Source organism: Bubalus bubalis, chromosome 7 (assembly GCF_019923935.1).
Source record: "Bubalus bubalis isolate 160015118507 breed Murrah chromosome 7, NDDB_SH_1, whole genome shotgun sequence".
NCBI classification, from domain to species: Eukaryota; Metazoa; Chordata; class Mammalia; order Artiodactyla; family Bovidae; genus Bubalus; species Bubalus bubalis.
In genome coordinates, this window is record NC_059163.1 from 98924186 (window position 1) to 98950081 (window position 25896).

The 25896-nt window shown below is 36.3% G+C and overlaps 1 protein-coding gene across 2 annotated transcripts in view; it reads left to right on the top strand.

Moving 5' to 3' along the window:
* PPP3CA (protein phosphatase 3 catalytic subunit alpha) overlaps positions 1–25896 on the top strand; it is a 323853-nt gene that overhangs the window by 288667 nt on the left and 9290 nt on the right. For both annotated transcript variants that reach the window (XM_006070039.4, XM_006070040.4), the window contains exons 9-11: positions 3058–3183; positions 5782–5856; positions 24332–24416. In XM_006070039.4, the coding sequence (XP_006070101.1) occupies positions 3058–3183; positions 5782–5856; positions 24332–24416 (286 nt within the window). The remainder of the gene's footprint in view (positions 1–3057; positions 3184–5781; positions 5857–24331; positions 24417–25896) is intronic.

A 25896-nucleotide genomic window follows, 5' to 3' on the forward strand; every position in this document is an offset into this window, starting at 1 on the left:
ATAAAAAGTGGGGAAAACTTAGAGAAGAAATTACTCTTCAAAAAGACAACTTAGAACCTTAAAAGATTCTTTTGAAGACAGGAAGATCCATTCCTACTAAGAATATGCAGTATTTAAAAATAGTATAAATACCATTTCCATGAAGCTGGTGCTCAGAGACCAGGCAGCTAAGCTGAAAGGACTTCACCTTTCTCATCTCGCAAAGGTGATGTTGTCATTTGCCCTGATTTTTTCATTTTGCATGTTTTTAATACTGTGTGAATGTATCCTTAGGCTGAATGACATATCGAATCAATGATAGGATAATGAAAGAAGAATGCAAAGAAGAATGAGTTTACACAAGTGTATGGAGGATTCAGTATTCTATAGGAAGACAGTAACTCAGTGTTGAATGTATCATCTGTAATACTTGTCCCCAAACCATCTGTGATTCTGTTCTCTGGAATTGGGTTGGTCAGCCTGAAATATGATTCAAAGAAAAAAACCTCAGTGTTATCAAGGATGATTTTTGTTAATGGTAAGCTACTGAAAACATCCACTTATTGTTCAGCTGCAGTATGATGTATGTAGTATGCAAATCACAGAAAACTATACATTCTTCCCATACTCTGCACTGATCATCCCCCCCAAGATTATATTAGTTCTGAGCCACACTTTAACAGTTGCATTGCTGATGTGACAGACATCCAGAATAGGATGTGCAGGTTGAGAAAAAGGTCAAAGGATTAGGAGGAATTTTCTTGAAAAAGATTATGGGGGAAATATGAAGATAGGTCCTTAGCTTTTGAGCATCTATACCAAGAAGATGGTATGTGAAACAAGCATTGTTATTGTTCATTCACTGAGTCATGTCTGACTCTTTGTGACTCCAAGGACTGCAGCACGCCAGGCTCCTCTGTCCTCCACTATCTCCCAGAGTTTGTTTTAGATTCATGTCCATTGAGTTGGTGATGCTATCTAACCATCTCACACTCTGCTGCCTTCTTCTCCTGTTGCCCTCAATCTTTCCCAGCATCAGGGTCTTTTCCAATGAATAGACTTTTCTCATCAGGTGGCCAAAATACCGGAGCTTCAGCTTCAGCATCAGTCCTTCTCATGAATATTCAGGGTTGATTTCCTTTAGGATTGACTGGTTTGATCTCCTTGCAGTCCAAGGGACTCTGAAGAATCTTCTCCAGTAACACAGTTCAAAAGTATCAATTCTTCAGCACTCAAACATAAACACTATTAAGTCTGCTGAAGGATACTTTTCCTTACAGACATAGGAATACATTGGGCATATAAATATATAGAGAGAATACCTGTATTTAAATAATAAATGCAAATAGAGGTATAAGTCAAGGGCTTTGGGAATTCAAAGGAAAGACACTCTTCAGAAGAAATCAGAAAAGATTTCAAAGAGGGGATAGTGTTTGAGCTGGGCACCAAGGTATGGGAAGAATTTGGAAATTCAGAGGTTCTGAGAAAACATTCGAAGTAAAAGAAAAATGTGGAGCTATGAAAGCAATGTTATGTTAAAGATATCATCAAGTAAGAAGAAAAGATGTTAGTGCAGACATTGATGCAAAAGCTCAAACCTAGTAAACTTCCAGTAATTTAAAAAAAAAAAGATTTTTAAGGCCTATGTTTATGCATAGGAATCACATGCTATAACTAATCTTTCACTTATAAAGGCAGCCTAAAAATTTAAAAGTAGTGAAATGATTAATTTTTCTATATTTTAAACCCCCAGACAAAGCCATAAAAAAACTCATTTGACATCATCTTAGGATGGCAACCTACTCCAGTGTTCTTGCCTGGAGAATCCCAAGGACGGCAGAGCCTGGTGGGCTGCCATCTATGGGGTCGCACAGAGTCGGACACGACTGAAGTGACTTAGCAGTAGCATCAGGATCTGTTCAGTAATTTCTGCTAAGATAATGCTAATCATGGGCTTCCTAAATGGCTCTATGGTAAAGAATCCGCCCACAGTGTAGGAGCCGCAGAAGATGCTAGTTCAAATCCTGGGTCAGGAAGATCCCCTGGAGGAGGGAATGGCAACCCACTCCAGAATTCATGCCTAGAGAATCCCAGGAACAGAGAAGCCTAGCGGGCTACAGTCCATAGCGTTGCAAAGATTTGGACACAACTGAAGTGACCTCGCACGCACACACAGATGCTAATCATGCCATCATAGAAAGTCTGCAATATGAGAGTTTTGTTCTTAATGTTTAAAGAAACAGAAGTGTACTTGTTCTGTATTTTTTCAGAAGGGAGAACTAAGATCAGTAAGGAGTAAAGCTTTTGCTTCATTGAAAGTATTCACAGAGACCTGCTCACACTGTGTCCTGATTGCTATAGATGAAATTCTGAACCTGGTTAGAAGGGAGATCAGCTGTGCTCTTAGCATCTCTTCAACCATAACATTCCATATGAGTATCAATCAAGCCTACAGACACCAGACAAACCAGAGTAAAGCAAGCAGATTTATTTTCCTATTCTTTGCGGATGGTGCATCCTTTTCAGAAGTCAAGGGTGGAGTCAAATACCAGCATATTATTTAAGGCAGAATTCAATCCAAACATTTTACTTTATTAAGTCAAGATTGCAGTCTATTTTAAACTGTTTGTACATCTGTTGTGAGTTCTACTGGGAAAAAAAAGTGTGGTTTAAAAGCAGTAGAAATAAATTCTGTTCAGATATTTGAGATTATTATATTGTACTAACTTACCTATGCCACTTTTATTTGTCTCATCAAATTTTAAATAAGACTAAAATATTCTTGGCTGCAAAAAAGCTTAATCCAATTCCTGGTGTTTGATTAACTTTTTTTTAATATATATTTGCCAAATTATAATGAGTTTTCATATATGGCATTCATATATTTTGCAGTTACATATCACACTGAGTGAAGATTAAATCCATAACTAGTATAAACATTCATGACAGATGAAGCTATTTGCCTTGATATTTTGGAGCTTAAGTCAATTAGTTGAATTCTCTTGATCAACTCAAGCCATGTGTAGAAGCAGAAATACATGCTTGTGAATCTAATTTCCTTCTTTTTGTTTTTTTCAGCTGCAGTATTGAAGTATGAGAACAATGTCATGAATATCAGGCAATTCAACTGTTCTCCTCATCCATACTGGCTTCCAAATTTCATGGATGTGTTCACCTGGTCCCTGCCGTTTGTTGGGGAAAAAGGTGTGTTGTGGAATCCTGGGATGTTCTTTTTTTCTCTTTTTCTTTAGATATATTTAAAACAAATTTTTGTACAATGTTGCATTGGTTTCTGTTACAACGGTGCAAATCAGCCATTATTATACATACCTCCCCTCGCTTCCTAGCCTCCCTCCTCTCCCCTCATCCCATCCCTCCAGGTCATCACAGGGCACTGGACGGGGCTGTCTCGGCTCCACGGCAACTTCACACCAGCTATCCGTCTCACACCTGGCAGTGTATATAAGTTGATGTTACATGAAATGATATGAGAAGGAAGGAGAAAACTTGTGGCTTTTACCATGAACTGTTGAGAAAGAGAAACCCTTTGGTCTATAACCAGTAAAACTCACAAGCTGCACCATAGGAGCAGTGATTTGCAAGCGTGTCACTGTACATACTATTAACACGTAATGGATGGAATTAAGGGGGAAATAAAAGAAATGAGAACTATGAGGATAATTTACATAATCTTATTAGAATAATCCAACTTAAAGTAACAGATTCATAGTTTTGACTGGCTTCAAGCGATGATAATGGCTACCTTCTCTTCTTACCCCTTTGTATTATAATTCAAAAGTTCTATTTTATTTTACAAACTACCAGTCAAATTAAAAGGTTGAGATAACCATGCTTTCCTCACATTTCTGATGTTAATAATAATCATTGAATAAAAGTGATTCATGTTTACAATATTTTGAAACACAGCATGTACAATAACAACAACAAAAAATAGTTCATTATAATGATGGCTTGACAGCAAAGAATCCACCTGCAATGTAGGAGACAGGGGTTGGATCCCTGGGTTGGGAAGATCCCCTGGCGGAGGAAATGGTGACCCACTCCAGTATTCTTGCCTGAAAAATCCTATGGACAGAGGAGCCTGCCATGATAGGTGGCAAAGAGTTGGACACAACTGAGCAACTGAGTGATGATAAATATTGTGACCATTAAATGAGAAAGATTTATATTTTAAAGGTTATTAGCATGCTCCAGTTTTTCAGAAGAATTGGTCTTTTCTTTCTTTCCTTCAGTCCCCCTTTATTTGTTTTTTGTATTTTGACCTAAACTGCAACAAAAATTTTGAGGAAAAGCCTGCACCCACTGAACTTGAGTTTTCCATTCAGGAGGCATGATGGTGATAGTCTGGATCATTCCTCAAGCCAAGTCTTGAGCGTCACAGAGAAAGGGAATAGACATTGTAATAAACATAAGAGCTGGCACTTGTTTTAGAAAAATAATGGCCTATGGGGGAATTTTAGAGAAAAGCTGTGCATTTTTCTGAAATACTGTGTATTTACATTCATACATATATGTAATATTAATATGTATAATATTTTCCTACAATCCTTGTTTTTTTCTTTAAATATCCTTTAATGATTAAACCCAAGAAGTTATGAATTGTCATCAAAGAAGTTTTCCCCTTCAACACCAAAACAAGTCCAAAGTAAATTTTAAGAGTCAGTAAATTTTAATTTTAATAGGTAAATGTTCCCGGTACTACTCCATGTCACCACTTCCTTGCACCCATCAGATCACAGCATGGACAGAAAAGCACCGAGAATCCTGACAACTATTCTTGAACACCCTTCATATGGGTTGTTTCCATTAATTATTCAGATTTTTTGAACATCTGTAACAAAAGAATATAGTAATATATATGTGTACATAACTTACTTTTGATAATGAAACTGAAGCTCTGGGTTAATGTTGGCCCCACTGAAGTTTCACCTTTTCACATATATCTTTAATGCTAGAAGAACATTGATTTTAAAACTGAACTCTTGAAGAAATACTGGACAAGCTTCTTTTCACACTCATGATAGAACTCAACCTAACTTTTAAAAATGTTTAACGCAAATAACATGTAACTTAGTATAAAGTGTTGCAGTACTAATTTCTGTGTATAATGCTTTTATACAACCCTCTTTTAATCTATTTACTCAAGTAAATTTCTTATCAGACTTATCTAAGCTTCATTTGTAAAACCTTTTTGAAAATGAAATTTAATGATTATATATATATATATCAACACATTAATTTTTTAAATCAATATTCTCAAAGCTATCTCAAATATATTAGTTCATCAATTATCAGTTTTTCATAAACACAAGCCACATTTCTATCACTAAACTGAGTTCTCTGGGGGACTAAAAATTAAAAAGAGATCCAGCATTCACTTGATCCCTATGGACCTAATGTTTGTAACCTTGTCTAAATCTAACAGCATTGTTGCACAAATAAATAAAAATTAAAAAGCATTTTCTCCTTCATAGATGTATACTATATTCACATCCACATTTTTCTTTGGTCCACTGTCCATTGACTGATACCTGGTCAATGTTTCCATTAGATTTCGTAGGCATGAGCTGATAATTTTAATAATATAAAGTCTACATAGAAACACAAAGCTCAATATCTTTTATGATCTGAATTTTATAAAAACTATTATGCAGGAAATTCCATCTTCAATATAGGTAAGAATGTTACTGCCAAGCCTGCTCATTAAGAGTGCCAGAGTAATAATTAATATTACAGTAAATATTTTAGACTATTTTTTCTTTCTTTCCTTTGTCTCCTCAGTGACTGAGATGCTGGTAAATGTCCTCAACATCTGCTCAGACGATGAACTAGGGTCAGAAGAAGATGGATTTGATGGTAAGAGCCTTGAGCCTTTGAGCTAATTCAGTTTACTAGGTAGTTACTTGGCATCTTACAGATAACCCTAAGAATAAATTTCTAAGATTCAGATTATGTGTAAATAATATACTGTTGAGAATGAACAATGTTATGATATTTTATAGTTGCTTTGAAGAAATATAAGAAACAAAATCCATGAGAGAATTTTCCCATCACCTTGAAAACATAGTTGAAGCAGTCAAGTACTTTAATAACCATCTTTCAGTAGCTCACATTGCTAAGTCACTTTTTTGGCTCTTTTAGTGTAATTGTTCCTGTCAGTTATTCAAATTTTGATGTCTATAATAAAACATAACTTACACATTGACATATTGATATTTATGTCAACTTAATATCTGTTCATGTCTGTAATAATTAAATAAGTTATTAGGTTTTTTATTATTGTTTTTTAAAAATACTATTTTGTATTCAGTTACCTTCAGGGAGTACACTTTCTATAAAAGACAAAGATTCCTGATGTGGATAGAGAGAAAAATTACTCTGGCTCTTACAAAAGGGCCCTAAAAGGGATGGTAATATGCAAAAATGTAGTTGGAAGAGGAAAGTGCAAGAGCAAAATTCATTTCCATAAATGTTTAACATGTGCCTACTCTGCACAGGGCACTCAGGATTCCAAAATGCATTAAAGACTTAAGAAGAAGTTTCAATCTGATTGGAGAGACTGATGTGTAAACATAAAATATCAATAAAGTAAGACATAATCAAATAAAAGGGAATGGTAGCAGTGGAAACTAGATATTGTGGAAAGTTTAAATTGATACAATTTTTTACCTTTTGGAACTGTACATGTGTAAAATGAAGCAAGAATGTAGCCTTTTCTGAAAGTTACTGTCTGAACAGCATGATTTAATATTTATTTGAGCTTAATACAAATCACATCTAATTTGTATTTGAATACCTAACTAACTCTTAGCAGAATACCTAACTCTTTAGGCAAAAATAAAATGAAAGTGTCCATTCACTCACATACATACAGTCTATATACTTAGGTAAATTTAAAGTGTACAATTATTTCTACTATCTCAAGGTTTTTCTCCTTCCTGTGACTTCTCTTGTCTTCATTACTTGTCTCCATGTTACTATTCTTTAGTCATATATCACACTGCAAGGGAATGTACAATACAGGGAAGAAAAGAATTTTTTTAAACTTTTCTAGATTAGAATGAGCTAAAAAAAATAGTTTGTAAGAACTTTCTTAAGTAAACATATTGATATATTTTAAAATATTCAGAAAACCAGTGGATGTTCTGTGCTTTATCCAGATTCTAGCTGTTTCATATGTTAAAGCCACAGTTTGCCATTGTTAACTTTTCCAGGTATAGTTAGATGGTTATATACCATATATAACTATCTATATATAGTTAGATAGTTATAATACCATCTAAGAGATATTAAATCTTCCTAATGGAAGGTTAGAAAGATATTCTTTTTCCCTCAAGAAAGAATACTAACCTGATGAAATTTAAATCTTAAAAGTCAACAAGCATTTTGTAATAGATACCTTTCACTATGTTTCTATAACTCCTCAAAAAAGAAGATTAAGTAGCATTAATACAGAGGTGTTCCTCTGTTAACAAATCTCTGTTTTAGTGAGGTTTATTGACCAATAATTATTAAATATACAGCACATGGTATGAAATAAGTAGCTGCATATGATTGTAATTATATGTTAATTCACTCATTCAGTAAATATATATTGAGCACCTACTGTGTGCTGCCAGATCCTAAAGCCAAAAGCACCTGCACATTTCAACAGTGCTGGTGTTTCCTGCGCAGTTGAGTATCACCAACACTGGCTCAGGTTTACTTCACTTTAGTGAGTTCCTTTACCCACTTGCTTAGTCACTAACATGAAAGGATGCATTTTGGAACTTCCTCTGCTTTAAAATAATTAGTTCTAATCAATGTGCTGTGCTCATCAGCAGTTGCTTTTAAACCTGTTCATGCCAATGATAGAAGTGCGTGTCCTTTTCAGGGCACTTGGAAGAATTCTTTTCTTTCTAAGCAGACCAGTGCTCTTACTCAGTTCAGTTCAGTCGCTCAGTCGTGTCCGACTCTTTGCGACCCCATGAATCGCAGCACGCCAGGCCTCCCTGTCCATCACCAACTCCCGGAGTTCACTCAGACTCAGGTCCATCGAGTCAGTGATGCCATCCAGCCATCTCATCCTCTGTCGTCCCCTTCTCCTCCTGCCCCCAACTCCTCCCAGCATCAGAGTCTTTTCCAATGAGTCAGCTCTTCACATGAAGTGGCCAAAGTACTGGAGTTTCAGCTTTAGCATCATTCCTTCCAAAGAAATCCCAGGGCTGATGTCCTTCAGAATGCACTGGTTGGATCTCCTTACAGTCCAAGGGACCCTCAAGAGTCTTCTCCAACACCACAGTTCAAAAGCATCAATTCTTTGGTGCTCAGCCTTCTTCACAGTCCAACTCTGACATCCATACATGATCACAGGAAAAACCATAGTCTTGACTGGATGGACCTTTGTTGGCAAAGTAATGTCTCTGCTTTTGAATATGCTATCTAGGTTGGTCATAACTTTCCTTCCAAGGAGTAAGCGTCTTTTAATTTCATGGCTGCAATCACCATCTGCAATGATTTTGGAGCCCCCAAAAATAAAGTCTGACACTGTTTCCACTATTTCCCCATCTATTTCCCATGAAGTGATGGGACCGGATGCCATGATCTTCATTTTCTGAATGTTGAGCTTTAAGCCAACTTTTTCACTCTCCACTTTAATTTTCATCAAGAGGCTTTTTAGTTCCTCTTCAATTTCTGCCATAGGGGTGGTGTCATCTACTACCATGTTTGAATCTCAGATCATTTCTGCAGAGAAACAGCTCCAACTTCTAAATGGTCATATCTCATAAATTTGAGAATTTATGAGAAATAAAAAGGAAAACACAAGTAAAGTTTTCGTTAAAAATGTGTTTAACTTAGGGTGGTATACATTTCAGAGTAAATCATCAGAAATGTTCTTTAGTGCTTTATTTACCACGACACAGAAATTATGGATTTCCTCAAAGCTACTCAGAGAACAACTTGAGAATCTTCCCAGAACTATTTAACTCTTTTGGGGACAAGAGTTTATTGAGAACATATCTTGTAGGTTTGTTTTTTTTTTTTTTTTTTGCTCTTTTTGTATGATGTTATTTTCAACCTGAGGATCAAGGTTCCATTCTCCCACCCTGTTCCTCCTTTAGGCAGCCTGCAGTGTCTGTGTCTCTCTGGGGGCTGGCCCTATGTTCTATCAGTCCAGAGGTGAAAGCAGGAATCAGAAGACATCAAAGGACTTAATTAAAGCTCTTCCTTAACTTGCTGCTTATTCTAAAGAGAAAACATCTCTTGATGAGTGTTTATCAAACCTTTCTCCATATTTTGCTTGATATCCAACATCAGCTATAAAATCCAGGGTGGTAATGGTGCCTTCGCCTGGTGGCTCAGTGGTAATGAATCTGCCTGTTGCAGTGCAGGAGAGCAGGTTTGATTTCTGGGTCGGGAAGATCCCCGGAGAAGAAAATGGCAACCCACTTCAGTATTCTTGCCTGGGAAACCCCATGGACAGAGGAGCCTGGCGGGCTACAGCCCACGGACTTGTAGAGTCAGACATGACCTAGTGAATAAACAGCAATGGTGCCTTTACAGACCGTGCCTCTCAGAGTACCTTATCAAGGGGACTTGTTAGTGTTTATAAAGTCTGTCACGGATAGGAATTCTCGTGTCCTTGAGGAGTGCTAGGTGTGGGATTCGTTTTGCTTCTTTTCATGTGGGTTCTGTCAGCTCTCCTTCACCACTTGACAATGAAGGTGGCCACAGCTAACGCTTAGATGTTAAGCATCATTCCAAGTGGTTTATCTGTATTAACTCTTACCCTTTTGACCAGCAAAAACTTATAATTAACTATGAATTATCTTATGGAAATTTCCTAGGTGATTTTATATTGTCCCTAATCCTCAAGACAACTTTTTCATATAGGTGCTATGATTATCCCAGTTTTCCATACAGAGCTCAGGGCAGTGAGGTTAAAACCTAAGGTCAAAGAGCTAATGAACTCATGGAGCCTGGATTCATGCCAATATTGGTCTGCCTGTTTCTCAGACTCTTGAACTTTCCACAAGCTATTGTTATAGTGCTTGAATTTTTAACAGCATGATGAGCTTTTTTTTTGCAAAACAACACTATTAGCGAAACATAATATACCTTAGTTTGTTCTGTTAAATAGCCATAAAATAAAGAAATAGATTTTTTGCACAATCATTTGACCATGAAAGTCAGAGCAAATAAAATAGTTTTGTTTTACTCCTTTAACCTTAATTCACTCCAAGAAGTTATGTGTTTGATAATGAGAAAAATTTTATTGCATCTGAATAGACAAAAAGTCTCCTGGCTTGCCTAGGCTTCTGCTGGGTAGAAATCATGTCATGAATTTCTGCTCCTCAGCTTCTGCCTTACAAATAAAGGAATTTGATAGCCTGTCTAGAAAAAGATCACTGTTTTAAATTGGTCTGTGGTTCTTTTCTGTTGAAAATAAAATACAAAACTTCTGTTATCTTGTAAAGTTTTGAGGCAGTTTAATGCCAACTGAATGTCTTTTGAGGATCTGGTTTATATGTATCGGGGTCTTTGATTCCTGTTTCCACTTCTGATTTTGGATGATAAAAGGGTAGTCTGGTTTTAATTTGGGTTTGTTATTCCCCAGTATATGTCAGCGAAGAACGAAATCCAAGTAGATGTATCTCATTTAGTAGTTAATTCTCATTAATGAAGAAGACTAATTTCAGAGCACGGATTAGTAAGTGATCCCAAAGTGTGTGGAGTGGGGGGCAGAAAAGCTGACAGAAATCAAGCAATCTCCATCACAAAGCTTTCTTTACTGTTCAGTATTATAATAAGGAAGTCTGGAATAGCCTTAAAAGCCTAATGACAGTTTCATGAGTTAGAAATATTTATTTGGAACTTTCTTTTTGTCTAAAATCTTAGACTCTGAGATCATTATCTTATATATATGTATATGTACATATATGTAAGCAAATTATGTTTGAGACGGTGCTATGTGATAAGTCTGGCTAACAGGAAAGAACTGTGGAGGTAAAACTGAAATCCTGTAGAATAAGAAAGAAAAAATAATAAAAACGAATACATTTCAAGCCAAGTATAGTTTCAAGCTGCCCTGGAAAGACTTAGGACTAAATTAGAATTTATGTCTCTGCTTTCATCTAAAGGAGCAAACCACATGGCGGAACTCTTGTCCTTTATCCACATTTTTGCCTTATCCTAATGTTAACCACAGGCAAGTCACCGAATATGGAATCAGAGCAGTTTTTTGCATGCCTCTACGAAACCATCTAAATTGTATACAAGAAAATTATCTTCCATCATCTGCTTTGGATTATTAGATAATTCTTCAAATCTAATATCACAGGTTCCAGAGTGTCTCCCCACTGCTTTCTGTCTAACTTTAAAAAATTATGCAGAACGTTTTAAAGTGCGAAGTTGGAAATTAGTAGGACTTATGTGACATCTTACTGGTCCTTGAGGAATACCTCTTTAAGGACTCGGGTAAATCATTTTCTACCGAAGCTGTATTTGTTTGCCGTGATGAGTGTCTGAGATGAATGTTATCTTAAAAACTCCCTTCTGCTTTGTGCATCTGGCAGCGCATATACAGAGAACCATTAGCTTAGAGCTCTTCCTATGGCTGTAATCACTGTCATTTCTGAGCAGCTCATTTCAGCATCTCACATTTCAGGTTCCCAATCTGAAGGAAAAAAAAAAATTATGTCCTATAATAATTGGCAGTTTGGGAGCAAAAGTATTACATTTAATATGAAAAAATTCAAAGAAATGTTTAGACATATTACCAAAGAAGAGCTCTGAGGGCACAGTGGCCATATGATTCTTGTTCTATCAACTCTTAGCATAACCTGCCGTCATCTTAAAAGCTGTGTTTGAGAAAAAGCAAATACTTTTTCCAAGCTTGGAAAAATGCTTGGAGAAAGAACAAAGGATGAGTTGGGTTATAATTTAGAAACTGAATACAGTATTTCAAGGTTGAGGTGACTAGATTGGAACAATGATAGTTTTAATAATAAAAGGAAGAGGGAGCTATTCCAAAGAGCAGCCAAGGACTTACAACTATGGAATCAGTGGGCAAAGAAAACCAAAGCAGGTTTGGATGGTTCAAACCTTGGTACCTAGGAGGAGGAGGACAGTTATGGAAAAACTTCATCCGTTTCAGGAGAAAGATGAGTTTAGTGTCACAATCCCCAACCTTTTTGGCACCAGAAACCTGTTTCATGGAAGACAGTTTTTCCACAGGCCAGGGATGTGTGTGGGGGGTGTGTGGTGGGGGGGGTGTGTCGGGGGGTGTTGGCGGGGGCGGGGGGTGGGGGAACGAGGGGAGAGGCTGGTTTAAGGATGGTTCAAGCGCATTACGTTTATTCTGCACTTTATTTCCATTGTTATTATATCAGCTCCACCTCAGGTCATCAGGCATTAGATCTCGAAAGTTGGGAACCCCTGGTTTAGTGACAGACATGAGTTTGAGTAAAAGTGACAGGGCTCTGGAAATATCCAAACAGGATTTGGAAATGGAGCCCTGGAAATTGGGAATGAAACTGGAGCAGGTGACTGAGGCTTTGTGTTAAAATTCACAATTGAATCTACTAAGAGTCAAATGTGCCTCCAAAGTTACTGATGTGGAAGGAAACATCAGAAAATTGAGCACTGGTCAGGAAAATTATCCCTTCTTTATGAAGCTGAAGAAAGACAAACAAATGAAATAGAGAAAAGAGTGATGAGGGAAAGACAGTGAGAACCAAGACTGTGGAGCAGTTCAAGCAGCAGCTGTTTAAAAATATTTGCACCAAATGCATAAAAATTACTATGAGATATAAATCTTAACAGAAAACCAGAAAATGAAATATTAGGCTGTCATTTGGTCAGATAAAAGATTATTGGAAAGACGCAAATAGCAAAATTTGTTTAATGTTTATAATAGCTAAAACAGAAAATTGGAATTATTTTCTAAAAAGCCAAATACTAAAATAAAACTCAAAGCACCTCAATTTTTATATCATGGTATATTTCTATTTTATTTTCTATATTATTTTTAAGTTTCTATATAAAATATTCATAGAATACCCTTTTCTGTATATTCAGTGGTAAATAAACACATGGTCTCTGCCTTCATTGAGCTGAGAGTCTAGTACAATAAGAAACCAATTTTAAATAGGTTGCTTTCACAGAAGATTTAGATGGTTGGAGGAAGGAGTGTAAATTGGAATAAAATATTTGATAGTTGGAGGAAACGTAAGGAAATCTTTCTTGTTCTCTTCTGACAAAGACAAGAAAAACACTTTGTGTATTTTACTATTTTAAGAAGTATGACCATGTGAGAAATCCATGTAATTTTTCCAAAAACTGACATGTCAAAGATGGGTATCAGCTTATCAGTTTTAAGCTCTCGTATCTTTTTAAAGATACCTGAATTTGCATTATGTAATTGGAGAAAGGAAAGGAAGACATCTATAAAAAGAAAGACTAGTCAATATGTTGTAAAAGTCTGTGTGGTTGCTTGTTATACTTTTGTTCATTACTTTCCAGTTTATTGTTAATTTTTTAAAATTAATATTTCAGTGTGTGATTTAGAGGCTAAATCAGTTTGGTCACATAAATGTATCCTTTGTACTTTGTTCCCTTCATAGAACAGGTAACTGCCTTTTTTCATCATGATTATGCTATAAAAAGGAAACAAATTTTATATCCAGTATATTATTAAAACTGAAACGTGTCTAAAAATGTACACAGATATTTACTAGATACTAGGGTATAAATCCCCATCTGTATATAGGGCTATTAATATTTGGGGGCCTGGACTACCAAACGAGATGCCTGGGTAGCCATCATAGTGTAGCCAGTATTATCAAGTCTGACTTTTATGTGATTACAATAATGAAAATCTTTTTAAGTTGCCAACTTAAATGATATAATAACACAGATATTAAAGGTACTTTTTTCTCTTCTTAGTACTACATGATTTTGCACAAATGAGTTTCTTAGCTGGCATAATTTTACATTACAGAAAATGCAGACTTTGCAGAATGAACTAAATGTTATATACAGCTCTCTCCCTATTAATAAGTAAGTGTGTTAGTTGCTCAATCATGTCCAACTCTTTGCAGCCCCATAGACCATAGCTTGCCAGGCTCCTCTGTCCATGGGATTCTATAGGCAAGAATACTGGAGTGGGTTGCCATTTCCTTCTCCAGGGGATTTTCCTGACCCAGGGATTGAACCTGGGTCTCCTACACTGCAGGCAGATGCTTTAACCTCTGAGACACCAGGGAAGCACCACTTTCTTTGTACTAAAGCATGTTGTGGGTCCAACTTCTTAATCTGAAGATTGTACTTAGAATAATTACTAATTGATTGAACAATGGCAGAGTTGTTATAAGTCCAAGGTTTGTAAAACATTCTCTTTATAGTTGTTTGATCTCAAGTGGCATGTTTAAAGGCTATATGAAAAGGTTTAATAAATGCTCAGAAAATCTAAAGTTTAAAAATATTTTTCTATCAGGGTAGTCTATTCTTGCTCTCCTAAAAATCAATTTTTCCCCTTTGTTTTTACTCTTAGCTTATGAGAAGCTATGACATTTCATCCAGTTTTTCTCAGAATTTTAAAGAAACAGAAATCTTGATTTTATTTGGTTGCCCATCTTTGTGGAATGGTCTTTTTTTTTTTTTTTTTTTTTTTTGGCTCAAAACAAGATCATTAGCATCCTGGCTTCTATTCTTCCCTAGTGAACTAACATCATCTGCAGTCCGGCCTTTAGCCAGTGTTTAGCACAAAACACAAGTGAGGCCACCAACTAGGCAATTTGATATTAATGAAGATCACACAATCGGCCTTTTAATTTACAGTGAGAAATGTAACTGTTAGAAGAACTGGACTGTTCACCTCTGCACAAGCATTTGCTTCTTAATATAAAGAAAAGACATTTTTTAGTATCATGTATCAAAGATCTGTGCTAAGTGCTTCAGCAGGTAGCATGGTACCTGGCACTGGTCTAAATGCATTCTTCAGCATTTAGTATGTATGCCCAATTAGGTTCTTAATAAGTATATTGTTCAACTGTTACATCCTCATCTATATTCAGAATAATCCTTGATAGGTTAAACATCCAGGCATTATGAGTGTTTCTTCTGTAGACAATACATCTCCATTATTAGCTTGACACTTATTATTTCATCTTATTTTGCTTTTATTTTCATTGTCAGTTCATAAAACTGATGCATGTCTGTTATGATAACGAATTCAATCCAAAATGGCATTTCACATGCTACTAGTTTCCACTTTGGCGAATATAGATAAACTGAAATGTCCTCTGTAAGGCATAGGCTGAATATGTGAGAGTATCTCAAAAAATAACCAAGCTTCCTAATCTACTCTAAAGTCTAATTTTTACCCAAGGTATAATTATGCTTATAGCCAATTTCTGCAGCTATACCAGGGAATCATTGAACAGATGGAACACAGTGTCTCAGAGAACAAAAGTCCGTGGAATCAAATTAACACTTGGAAATGAAAGTAGCTTTTAACTATGTATTTAAGATAACCAAATAATGACAGTTATTTGACATTTAGGAGTAGTCTGTACATTTTTAAGACTTCCTATCCAAAGAATCCAGTTATGTTTTATGACAAGAGAAATTAGAATAAATAGTCTAGGCTGTGCTAGCCTTTTAAAAAATCCGCTACACAGGAGAGTCTTTTTATTTAAAAAATATATATATTTTCAAGGATCCTCTGGCGCTTTCAAAATGATATGTAAGACAGGCTAGCCCTATGCCAAATACCACACCATTGTAGGGCCTATTACATGCTGAGATTTTAGTTGAGCTAAAAAGCATATGGAAGAAATTCAGAATATGTGGTTTGGAGTGGTTTGGGACGAGTAGTCATTATGTCTCAATTTTATCACCTATAGATACGTGATATAGTATTGTTAGAATCAAAATTAGAAAGGTATTCCACACATTTTAGGTTGTAGTCCTCAAAAAAGATCAATTTTTACAGAGATTTTTTAATTTGTTATTTTGAAGGTGTTTTTCTCCAATAGAATAACCTACATAAGCACACACACAGCTATTATGGGAGGGGCAACACCTCCAATCTCACTGAACTAGGTTAAACCAGCACTGCCCCTACCTGGATCAACAATGCAGGATTCTCCAGTTATGGCTGGTCAAGGAGATCTTCCAACAGCTCTCGCCTGTAGAAATTGGGTGACATAATTCTTGATAGAGCAGTTATCTTCATGCCAGAGTATTTGGACTACTGGGATTTCCCAAAGGGATTTCAAGAGGAGTAAGGGAATCCATTTTTACATCCTCAGCCTACATGTGTCTTCATTCCTAAAGACGATCAGCCTGGGACCTCATCAGATGCACGCTCACTGCAGTCTTTCCTTTCCCACCTCCTCATTCATTCTCAGTTGCTTTTCTCATATTTTAGCAGAAAGGCGTGGGCCTCCCTAGATAGTCACTGTGAACACTGCCCAGAGCACTAAAACTAAGACACAGTGGAAAAACTCAGTGCCTAGGAAGTCTCCTTAATCAAGGCAGTGTAACTGCCCTTTCATCCTTATCATTAAGGGATAATTTCAATCAAATTATATTTCTGTGTTTTTTTTTAATATTCATGAACATTGACCATATACTTGTGCTACTGGGTTCAGTTATGTACTACTAATAATCGTGATTTTGATTACAAAAGAAGTTGTAAGACGTAAGGCCTCATTGTCTCAGGAAATTTTTTAAAATAAATTAAAAATTTTAAACATATCTTTTGGAAGAAAAGTATAATGTGATAAAATAGTGTGTATAATATACTAAAGTAAAATCAGGAAAATTGAAATGGAAATGCAATTTCAAAGAAAAAAGGACCAACATGAGAATTTTTTCTTTGAAAGGATGATGATAGGATGAAATTGCTGTGTTATTTATATACCACTGATTTTTTTTTTTAAAGTAGTATTGTCAGTTCATTTTAAAATGGCAATGTTTACAACATTATATATTCCACATAATTATTTAAACTTGGAGGTGAGAATAATATTCTTTGGGGGATAGTCTTTTGTAGATGCATAAGTAAAAAAAAAGGTAAACATTGCATCATTATAGCCAGTCCATCAGAGTGGACACAGTTTCTCAGAGCTTATGATACTGTCCCTAATTCCCAGGACTCAAGTGCCTAGTGGTATAGAAAAATGGAGTGAAGCGCTTGTCAAGCTCGCCACAGCCAAGGGCAAAACTGAGTAAATGTTTAAGTAATTTCTGTACAATGTCACTTTGTTGAATATAGAAGCTCAAGACTTGTTATTGTTAAACTAGGTCAGAGAAAGAAACGACAAGAAAATCAGTTTTAGGCACATGGTTTGGCTCCAAGCCTTATGGGGCCAATTCGGAAAATGTGTCTTCCCATAAATGATCATAAATGATGATCTCATCATCATTTGTCCAGAGCTATAAAGACAAATTATGCAAAGTTTTTAGAGGCTTCTGAAGACTGCTCTGTCTTTGCATGGTATCCTATTTCTAAAGTGCTGATTTTGGATGGAAACCTTTTGTCTTAAATGTATGCAACAAAAGATCTTATTATCTCAACACCTTAGGCTTTGTTCCATCAATAACCTTTATTCAAATTCAGTAATTGCCCTATGTGTCGAAAAATAAAACCTGGAGACGTGTCTAAACTCTGCTTAAAACTAATGAATCATAATAAAATTTTACTTTACAGTGACATAAGTTTCTTACAAAGAGGGACTTCATTTCCCTTAACAAATTTGAAAAAGTGAGTTTTCTATATTATTTTCTGATTTTGAATTAAAAGATTTAAGATATTTGAAGCCTATCAGTAAGAATATAGTTCTTAAACTATATCTTTCTTCTGAAAAAGTATGAGATGTTAATATATATACACTCCTTTTAATATAATGTATTTGATTTAAAGACATGTGCTATGGATACACTTGTTAAAAGTCATTTAAAGAAAGAAGCCTAAATAATAAAACATTTGAGGCCAGTGTAAAAATGAAGTTGAACTGTCCCAGTACTTTCTCCATCAAATATTAAGCACTCAATTTTTTGAAAACAGCTTTTTTACCTTCTAATAATACGAAAATATTCCTATTTTATAAGATATTTAAGTGTAAAACTTTTATGTAGCTCATCATTTTCACTTCTTACAGTTTCAAAAAGGTATCAGAAGCAATTAGATTCTGTTGAATTGGGCTTATACAACAAAATCTTAGCAGTCCAAATTCCCCCGGCAGCTGGTTGGAGAAGAGCAGGGATGGAGGTCACTGCACTGAGGACTTTTCTTCCTGACCTCCTTTGTTGAGTTCATGCATCCTTCATATAACACAAAGAAAGGGAGGGATGGAGAGACTCCTGTTCTTAAAACTGCTATCTCGCTTTTCTCTTAAAAGCAAGCTTCTTGCAGATAAAATGGTGTGTTTGTTTTTTCTTTTTTTTTTTTTCACATTTTATTATGAAATGTTTCAGACATAAAGGAATGTTGAAAGAATTGTATAGTCCTGCCCCCATCACTTACTTTTTACAATTAACATTTTAGTATATTTGTTTTGTCACATCTCTGTCTCTCTACCCAGCCATCAGTCTGTCTTTTTCTTTCTTTCTTTCTTTGGAAAAGGGGTGGGTAAGTGCAAAGTATGTTCTCTATACCTCTATGATGAGTACGAAAAGTGAAATGAAAGTGTTTGTTCCTTAGTCATGTCCAACTCTTTGGAACACCTTGAACTGTAGCCCACCAGGCTCCTCGGTCCGTGGAATTCTTCAGGCAAGAATACTGGAGTGGGTTGCCATGCCCTTCTCCAGGGGATCTTCCTGACCAAGGGACTGAACCCAGGTCTCCTGCATTGCAGCAGATTCTTTACCTTCTGAGCCACTGGGGCTTATATCTAAATGTTTTCTTTGTTCCTAGCACTATGCTAAAGCCTTTACAGTTTAGCCCCAGGCATGCCCTGCTTCTCTTCCCACCCTACCCACACCCCAGTGTACCCAAACTCGATGTGTGCCAGACATCTCACCCATCATCTGAATATTTCATGGATTCTTGCAGCTTCCACGTGTTTCAAAATTCTCGTCCTTCTGTGGAGACTTTTCCCTCCTCCTTAACTCTTACTTATCCTTCAGGATCCTTCAGCTGTCACCATTTGGGTGAACATTTTTCTCCAGACAATTAACACCTACTTCCAGTGGTAAATGTTTAACAACCCATCACTGCAGAAAGAAAATGGCCCTCGTTTGTAGGACTTGCAGATTTTGTTGGTATAAATTCTCTACCGCTGGTTTTAAGCTACGATTTCGTTACTGAACAGGGAGTTTAAGAAGAGATGCGCTCAGTGCACTCTCCCCAGCTGACTGCAGCGCTCCCCACTCCACGGCCTCCTCCTCTCTCACCCTTGTCACTGTGTGCTGTTGGTGATCCAGTGATCTCCTAAAGCAGAAACCATGCTTCACTCCTATTTCTGTTGCTAGCTGTTAGCTCACGGCAGGCTATAGAATAACAAAGGATTCACAAGAACACTTAATGAATAATACATGATTTGGGCACTAAATTGTATTCTATAGAGTACCTTCCAGACACTGCTGATTCAGTTAAAACAGGAATTACAGTAGTCACTCAATGGGTGGATGGGAACAGTGAGCCATAGGGAGCTAGGGTCTGTAATGTGTGGCCGGTAGCCCATGTGTTAGAACCCGTCTTTGCCCTGGCACTTGACCGCTCTTCGCTGTGAAGCTGCTGCAAGTCTCCAGTTCGCTTCAGAGCCTGTCAGCATTCACTCAGCAGGCCATTTGGCATAGGTACCTTCCAAACTTCACGAGGAGTCAGCAGGGCACTGAGTTAAGGTCAGGAAGGACACATGGTAAAAGCTGATCTTTAAAGATTCCGTTGGTCTGTACATTAACCTCTGAGGAAAATGGAGTGTGCCAGAGTGCCTAGCTTTTGAAAATAGTAGCATAATACCCCAGGCATAAAAGAAGATTAGAGCTTCAAAGGTAAAGCAAGAGACAAGCCCAAAAAAGAAGTGATAATTATTTGAATGGAAACACAAAATGTAATTTTACTTAAAATTGCTCATTGTTTTTAACCTTATGAAAGACTGCCTCTCAGTTTTGGACTTTCGAGTTAAAATAAGTGATTATATTCTTCTCTGAAAATTTGTTAACAGTAGTTTCCTATTAAAAATTAATGCTTGGGCTTCTTGGGCTTCCGTGCTGGCTTAGACTGATAAAGAATCTGCCTGCAGTGCAGGAGACAGTGATCCACTGGTTGAGACTCTGCGCTCCCAATACAGGGAGCACAGGTTCAATCCCTGGCTGGGGAACTAAGATCTGGCATGCCATATGTTTAACATAAAAAGTATTTTTTGTGCCCTCATTTTTCAATATTCTGAATTTTAAGCTGAGCTACTGTGATACATTTCCACAACCTAAATAGAGTTAAGTTCCAAGAATGTTAAACGTGACATTGTATTTGCATGGCACAGCTAGTAAAAGTCTGAAAAATGTGCATTTTTCCTTGACCTTTCTATAGAATTACAGACTGTTGAGGGTTTGCAATTGAGCCTAAGTATTTAAATAAGAGTTGTCATGAATAACAATACTAAATATGCAAGAACCTTTATATCTGAACTTAGTTCTATCCTGCTGTTGTTCAGCTTCTCTAAGTTTAATTACATATTAATTAAGATATTTTATTTGAATATTTTACATTTTCGTGGGTTGTAAATGTGTGGTATTCGTTTTGATTTTGATTATGTGGAAAATAGTGAAGGTAATTGCCCAGGATAAAGTTTTGAGATATTCACTTTTAAGGTGTCTTCTTACTGTTCTTTGCTTAAGTTCACTGACTTTTTGAGTAAATACATTTGAATTTTATAAAGGATGTACTAAAACCTCTTACTTACCAGGGTTACTGAGAAATCTAGAGAGATAGCATCTCTTCATTAAGATGAATTACTTACCATTACCATATGCTGTGAATTACTGTTTGTTGGGAGCACGGCCATGAATACATAAAGTATACCTGCTCTGTACCCTCTATAGTACTCTCCAGTAAGTCCCTAGGTCTGAAAAATAAGGAATCCTAAACTGGCTCTGACTGTCAGAATGTTCTTTTACATTTAAAATTCCACAGTTATTTGAGCATTTTTCTGAGTTCCCTGGCTCATACTGAACTGAAAAGGATGGCTCTGCGTAATTTGTTTCTCTTCCTTTCCTGTTAGTTTCTTTGTTTTCGTTGCTCTGGTTATGGTTTTTACAAGTCCTTTAATGAAAATTTTCTAAGAGATTAGCCTTCTTAGATATTTTTCACTTACTTGACTTGACTTTTCTCCCCTTCTCATTCCTCTTAAATATATCCAATTACACTTCTAGACTACTCCTTGCTGCTTTTCTTGTTGTGCTTCTAAATATAGTCACCAGTTTTGGAGTCCTCCCACATGTTCCATTCCTTGTGTCTGTTGGATTGATTTTATGATCTGGCCATACTGTTTTTGGAGAGGGTCAGACTCTTTCCCCTTACTTAGCACATCATGACTTCTGACAGACTGGGTCAGTCAGACTGGGGAATATTAAGCCTAGGGTTGTAGTAACACACCAGTTAGTCAGACTGACGCAGGATTTAACTGAACAACTAAAAAAAATATGTAGGAAAACCACTGTAAGGCGACTAATTGCTACCCCACATTTTTTCCCCCTTAACAAATGTCCTTTGGTAGTCTTAAATGTCCTTTAGTAGATCATAAATCATCTAAAATTCAAGCACAGAAACTTTAAACTTTCAAATGGCCTCTAGGACAGGTTTTATATAAAGAATCACAATTGCACATCATAGATAATAACTAAATATTATTAGAAACTCAGAATAAAGTTTTAGGGAGGGCCAATAAAGTTTTAGGCACACTCCATTTTCTCCTCCAAAATTCTGACCAATTAACAGACTTAATTAACAGAACCAGTTATAAATGAGAATCCATGTTTGGTTATCAGAAAGACAGGATTGTAGCTTAGTATTGCAAGCTATTCTACCTGCAAATGAGTGAAATAAATTTAAGTCATATGGGAGAAAGCCATAAGTTCTGGTTTGAGAGATCAGTATTTTTTAACACCAAATAAAAATCCCATTATCTGGATGGACCACAGTAGATTCACCTACTAAAGGAAATCTTTCTTGCTTCCATTTTAGCAATTATGAACAAAATTAGTATAGACATCTGTGTACAGGAGTTTGTGTGGACAAAAGTTTTCAACTCTCTTGGAAAAGTACCAAGGAGCAAGAGACAGAACAAGCCTGTGTGCATTTCAAGATCCTGCTAGCATCACTTTCGCTAATGTTCCTTTACCCAAAGCAAGACACGTGGCCACGCCCAGATTGGGAGTGGGGAAGTGATGGGGAAAAATAGATGCAAACCAGTTAGATGTGTTGGGGGTACCTTCTATGGTGTCATTGTCACTAGAGAAAAAGAAATAGACAAAAATAGGGGCTGCATGAGGGCTTTTAAGTCAGAGAAAAGAGGAAACCAGCTCCCAGGTACACAGCTTCTAAGGTAGCATCACCTGTGACAAATTAACCCACCCAGAAGAAAAAAGTGACCCATTATATTTTCACTTCCTTGGGATGAATAGAAAATCAGAGGCCTTTTTCTAGCCATTTCCAAATTGTGTGACTGCTGCTGTAAGTTTTCTTTCTTATAGAAGTGTTAGGTCAGTGATTAATTGTTTGGCCCTTATCAAACAATGAAAAAGATTTCAAATCCAATTCTTAGAAGTCATAAGAAACAGCAAAAATATTTCCTTCAAAAAAAGGTCATAAAGCTTGTACTTACCATGAATTAAGAGATCAAAATGTATACCAGTTATCACCTTTAGACCAGTCTCTGAACAAACTGTGTGATAACTGTTGAATTACAAACATTTCTGATATTATCTGATATGGTCTGCTAAGAATATTTTGTTATATTCCTATTAGTGGCAGTAGAATTAGAAAGAAAATCTGCTTGTATTAACACTTTCTACAAAGTCCCATATGTTTAAAAAGGATATCTTATCCCTTTTGGCTTCCCCAGTGGCTCAGCAGTAAAGAGCCTGCCTGCAATGCAGGAGACACAGGAGATTCGAGTTTGATCCCTAGGTTGGGAAGATTGCCTGGAAGAGGAAATGGCAACCTACTCCAGTATTCTTGCCTGGGAAATTCCATGGACAGAGGAGCCTGATAGGCTACAACAGTCCATAGGGTCCCAAACAGTCAGACATGACTGAGTGATTAAGCATGCATGCCATCCCTTTTACTTTGACATATAAAAATCTTAAAAAGAGAACTTTTTTTTCTGTTTTGCACTTCTTCAAACATTACCTTGAAAATTTAAAAAGAAATAAAATAGATTCACTAAAGATCATAGAGCATTATTCTAAAACTACATAAATAAAAATATTTAAAAAGCAAAAATGTTTATAATAACAACAACCTATGTAGATTGACTTTTTTAAATTTGGAAAATGCAGTCAGTGGTAAAACTTAGACTTATGTGTAACTTTTCTACATAAGTGCTAAAATACGAAATATGTGCCACCGTCTCTCACTGAATCCAGTTCAATAGTTTTCTGTTTTTTCTTCTACAATTTGTGCAGTAACCAGTAGATGAAAGAGTATCAAGTGCTAAAACAAATGTTTTAGGGCCATTGGTACGATAAATATTGTAAATACTATAAATACCCCCAGGGAACATAAGGGGTTAAGAGACTCCCTAGTTTGATCACTTCAAAGGACAACTTTTGCAAAAGAAGTTTCCTAAAGTAGTCTCCAAGCATGGAGACCGGAAATGAGTAGAAGATCCTGGTGACTCACTTCCTCTTCCTGCCAGTACACGTTCTCTTTGTATAAATAGAAGAGGACAGGAACCTGCCTCATTGGAAATCTCAAAAGTTGCTCTTTGGCATTTTGAGAACCTCTAAAGTATCACAGGCAAGCGTTTATGCCTGGAAGCATAAGCTTTTGAACTTGATTCACAGATAAATCCTTGGTTTAGTCACTAAGTCATATCTGACTCTTGCAACCCCATGGACTGTAGCCTGCCAGGCTCCTTTGTCCATGGGATTACCCAGGCAAGAATACTGGAGTGGGTTGCCGTTTCCTTCTCCAGGACATTTTCCCAACCCAGGGGTCAACCTGGGTCTCCTGCATTGCAGGTGGATTCTTTACTGACTGAGCCATCAGGGAAGCCCAAGGGGAACAGAAAACAAACCTGATTTGGCTTACAGCAGTTTGTTATATATGTAAACTAGTCAACTAGTCAGAGTTCAATAAAAAGTCACCTGACTTCTCAACTATGTTTTTAAAATGCAGGAGCAACGGCTGCAGCCAGGAAGGAGGTGATAAGAAACAAGATCCGAGCCATCGGCAAGATGGCCAGAGTGTTCTCGGTTCTCAGGTGAGATCATGGTCCTCTGCTCTGTTTTGCCTTTGATTATATGTCGCTGAATAGTGTCTTAATGCTTTAGTCTGGTCATTTAAATATATTACTAGAAACTATTTTCTTCTCTTTAATTATATTTTAAATGGGTTTGTTAGTTCCTTACTATTTTAGTCAAATTGAAATCTACTAAATTATTTTTGTAGAGAAAGCCTGTAAGTGGACTGCCTCACATTTTATGCCCTCTATGTGCTGCAGCACTTTAAAACATTTATTTCACAATATATTCAACATATTATGAAATAGAACAGCTATTATAATCCTATTTTTCATTCACTCCCTGTAGTAAAAGACGAATCTACCAGGTGTATTTCACTAGATTTCTAGGAAATGAACATGAACCATAAAGCTTGTTTATGAGAATCTATATTATTCAAATAAATCATTGAGAATGAAAAGATTATTTAGAGTTTCATTTCCCATATGTTAGTTATTTTTTACATGGATCATGCATCATGTTATTATTATGCATGGACTTTAGAAAACAAATATTTTCTTAAAAAGGATTAACTACTCTTTACTTAAATTCGGTTATCTATTCTTGGATAACGCAAAGTATATTTCTCCTCAAATGATTACTTTAATCTAGAGTATGATTATATGTGAGGAGTATAAAATCAATTCACAATTACATTATTAACAAGGGTAAATAGGACCATCTTGGGGAAAAGTCCATCTCCACATTGTATAATATCATATTCTAATTTTTGCCAGATTTTTTCCAACTCTTTTTCATGGAGTAGCTACTGTGGCTCTTTTGATTTCTGCTTCTTGCTATTTCTATCTCACTCCTGGTAGAGTCACTAAAGAGTAATTTAGTGATTTGATACCTAAAGCAGGGAGCCGTGAGCAGGATGAAAAGCACCATCATCCTTTCCCAGAGACACCAGATCAAAGTCAGTAATAACTGTGCAGGAGCAGCCAAATCTTGAAAAGTCATGTTAAAGCTGAAAATAGAGCATAGTTGCTCCCTGCGGCCTGATGAATGAGGCTCTAATGCTTTACATTCCTAACTGAACTCGCAGGACTCATTCATTCCTTCTAAACAAATGTAATAAAACTTGAAACAGTAATTATGTATTATGAAGAAAAAATTTAAAACAATGTAATGAAACTTGAAGCAGCAATTATGTATCATGAAGAAAAAAAATTCAAGTATAGCAACTAAGAGGATAATCCATAGGTCAGATTTTTTTAAAATCTCCCTTTTTCTGTCTGGTTTTCTCTCCCAAGTCAAATCAGCCCTACTTATTTTGTTGAGCCTTAGCAGTAAAACTTATAACAGCTCTTTCCCTGGCTCATTTTTTTTTTTTTAACATATTTATGGTGTCAAAGAAGATACCCAGCAACACTTCGTTTTGTGACACCTGGTTACAAAAGCAGAATTGTTTTCCATATCTTCAGGATTCAGAAGCATGTGAACCCCTGACAGTTTTAT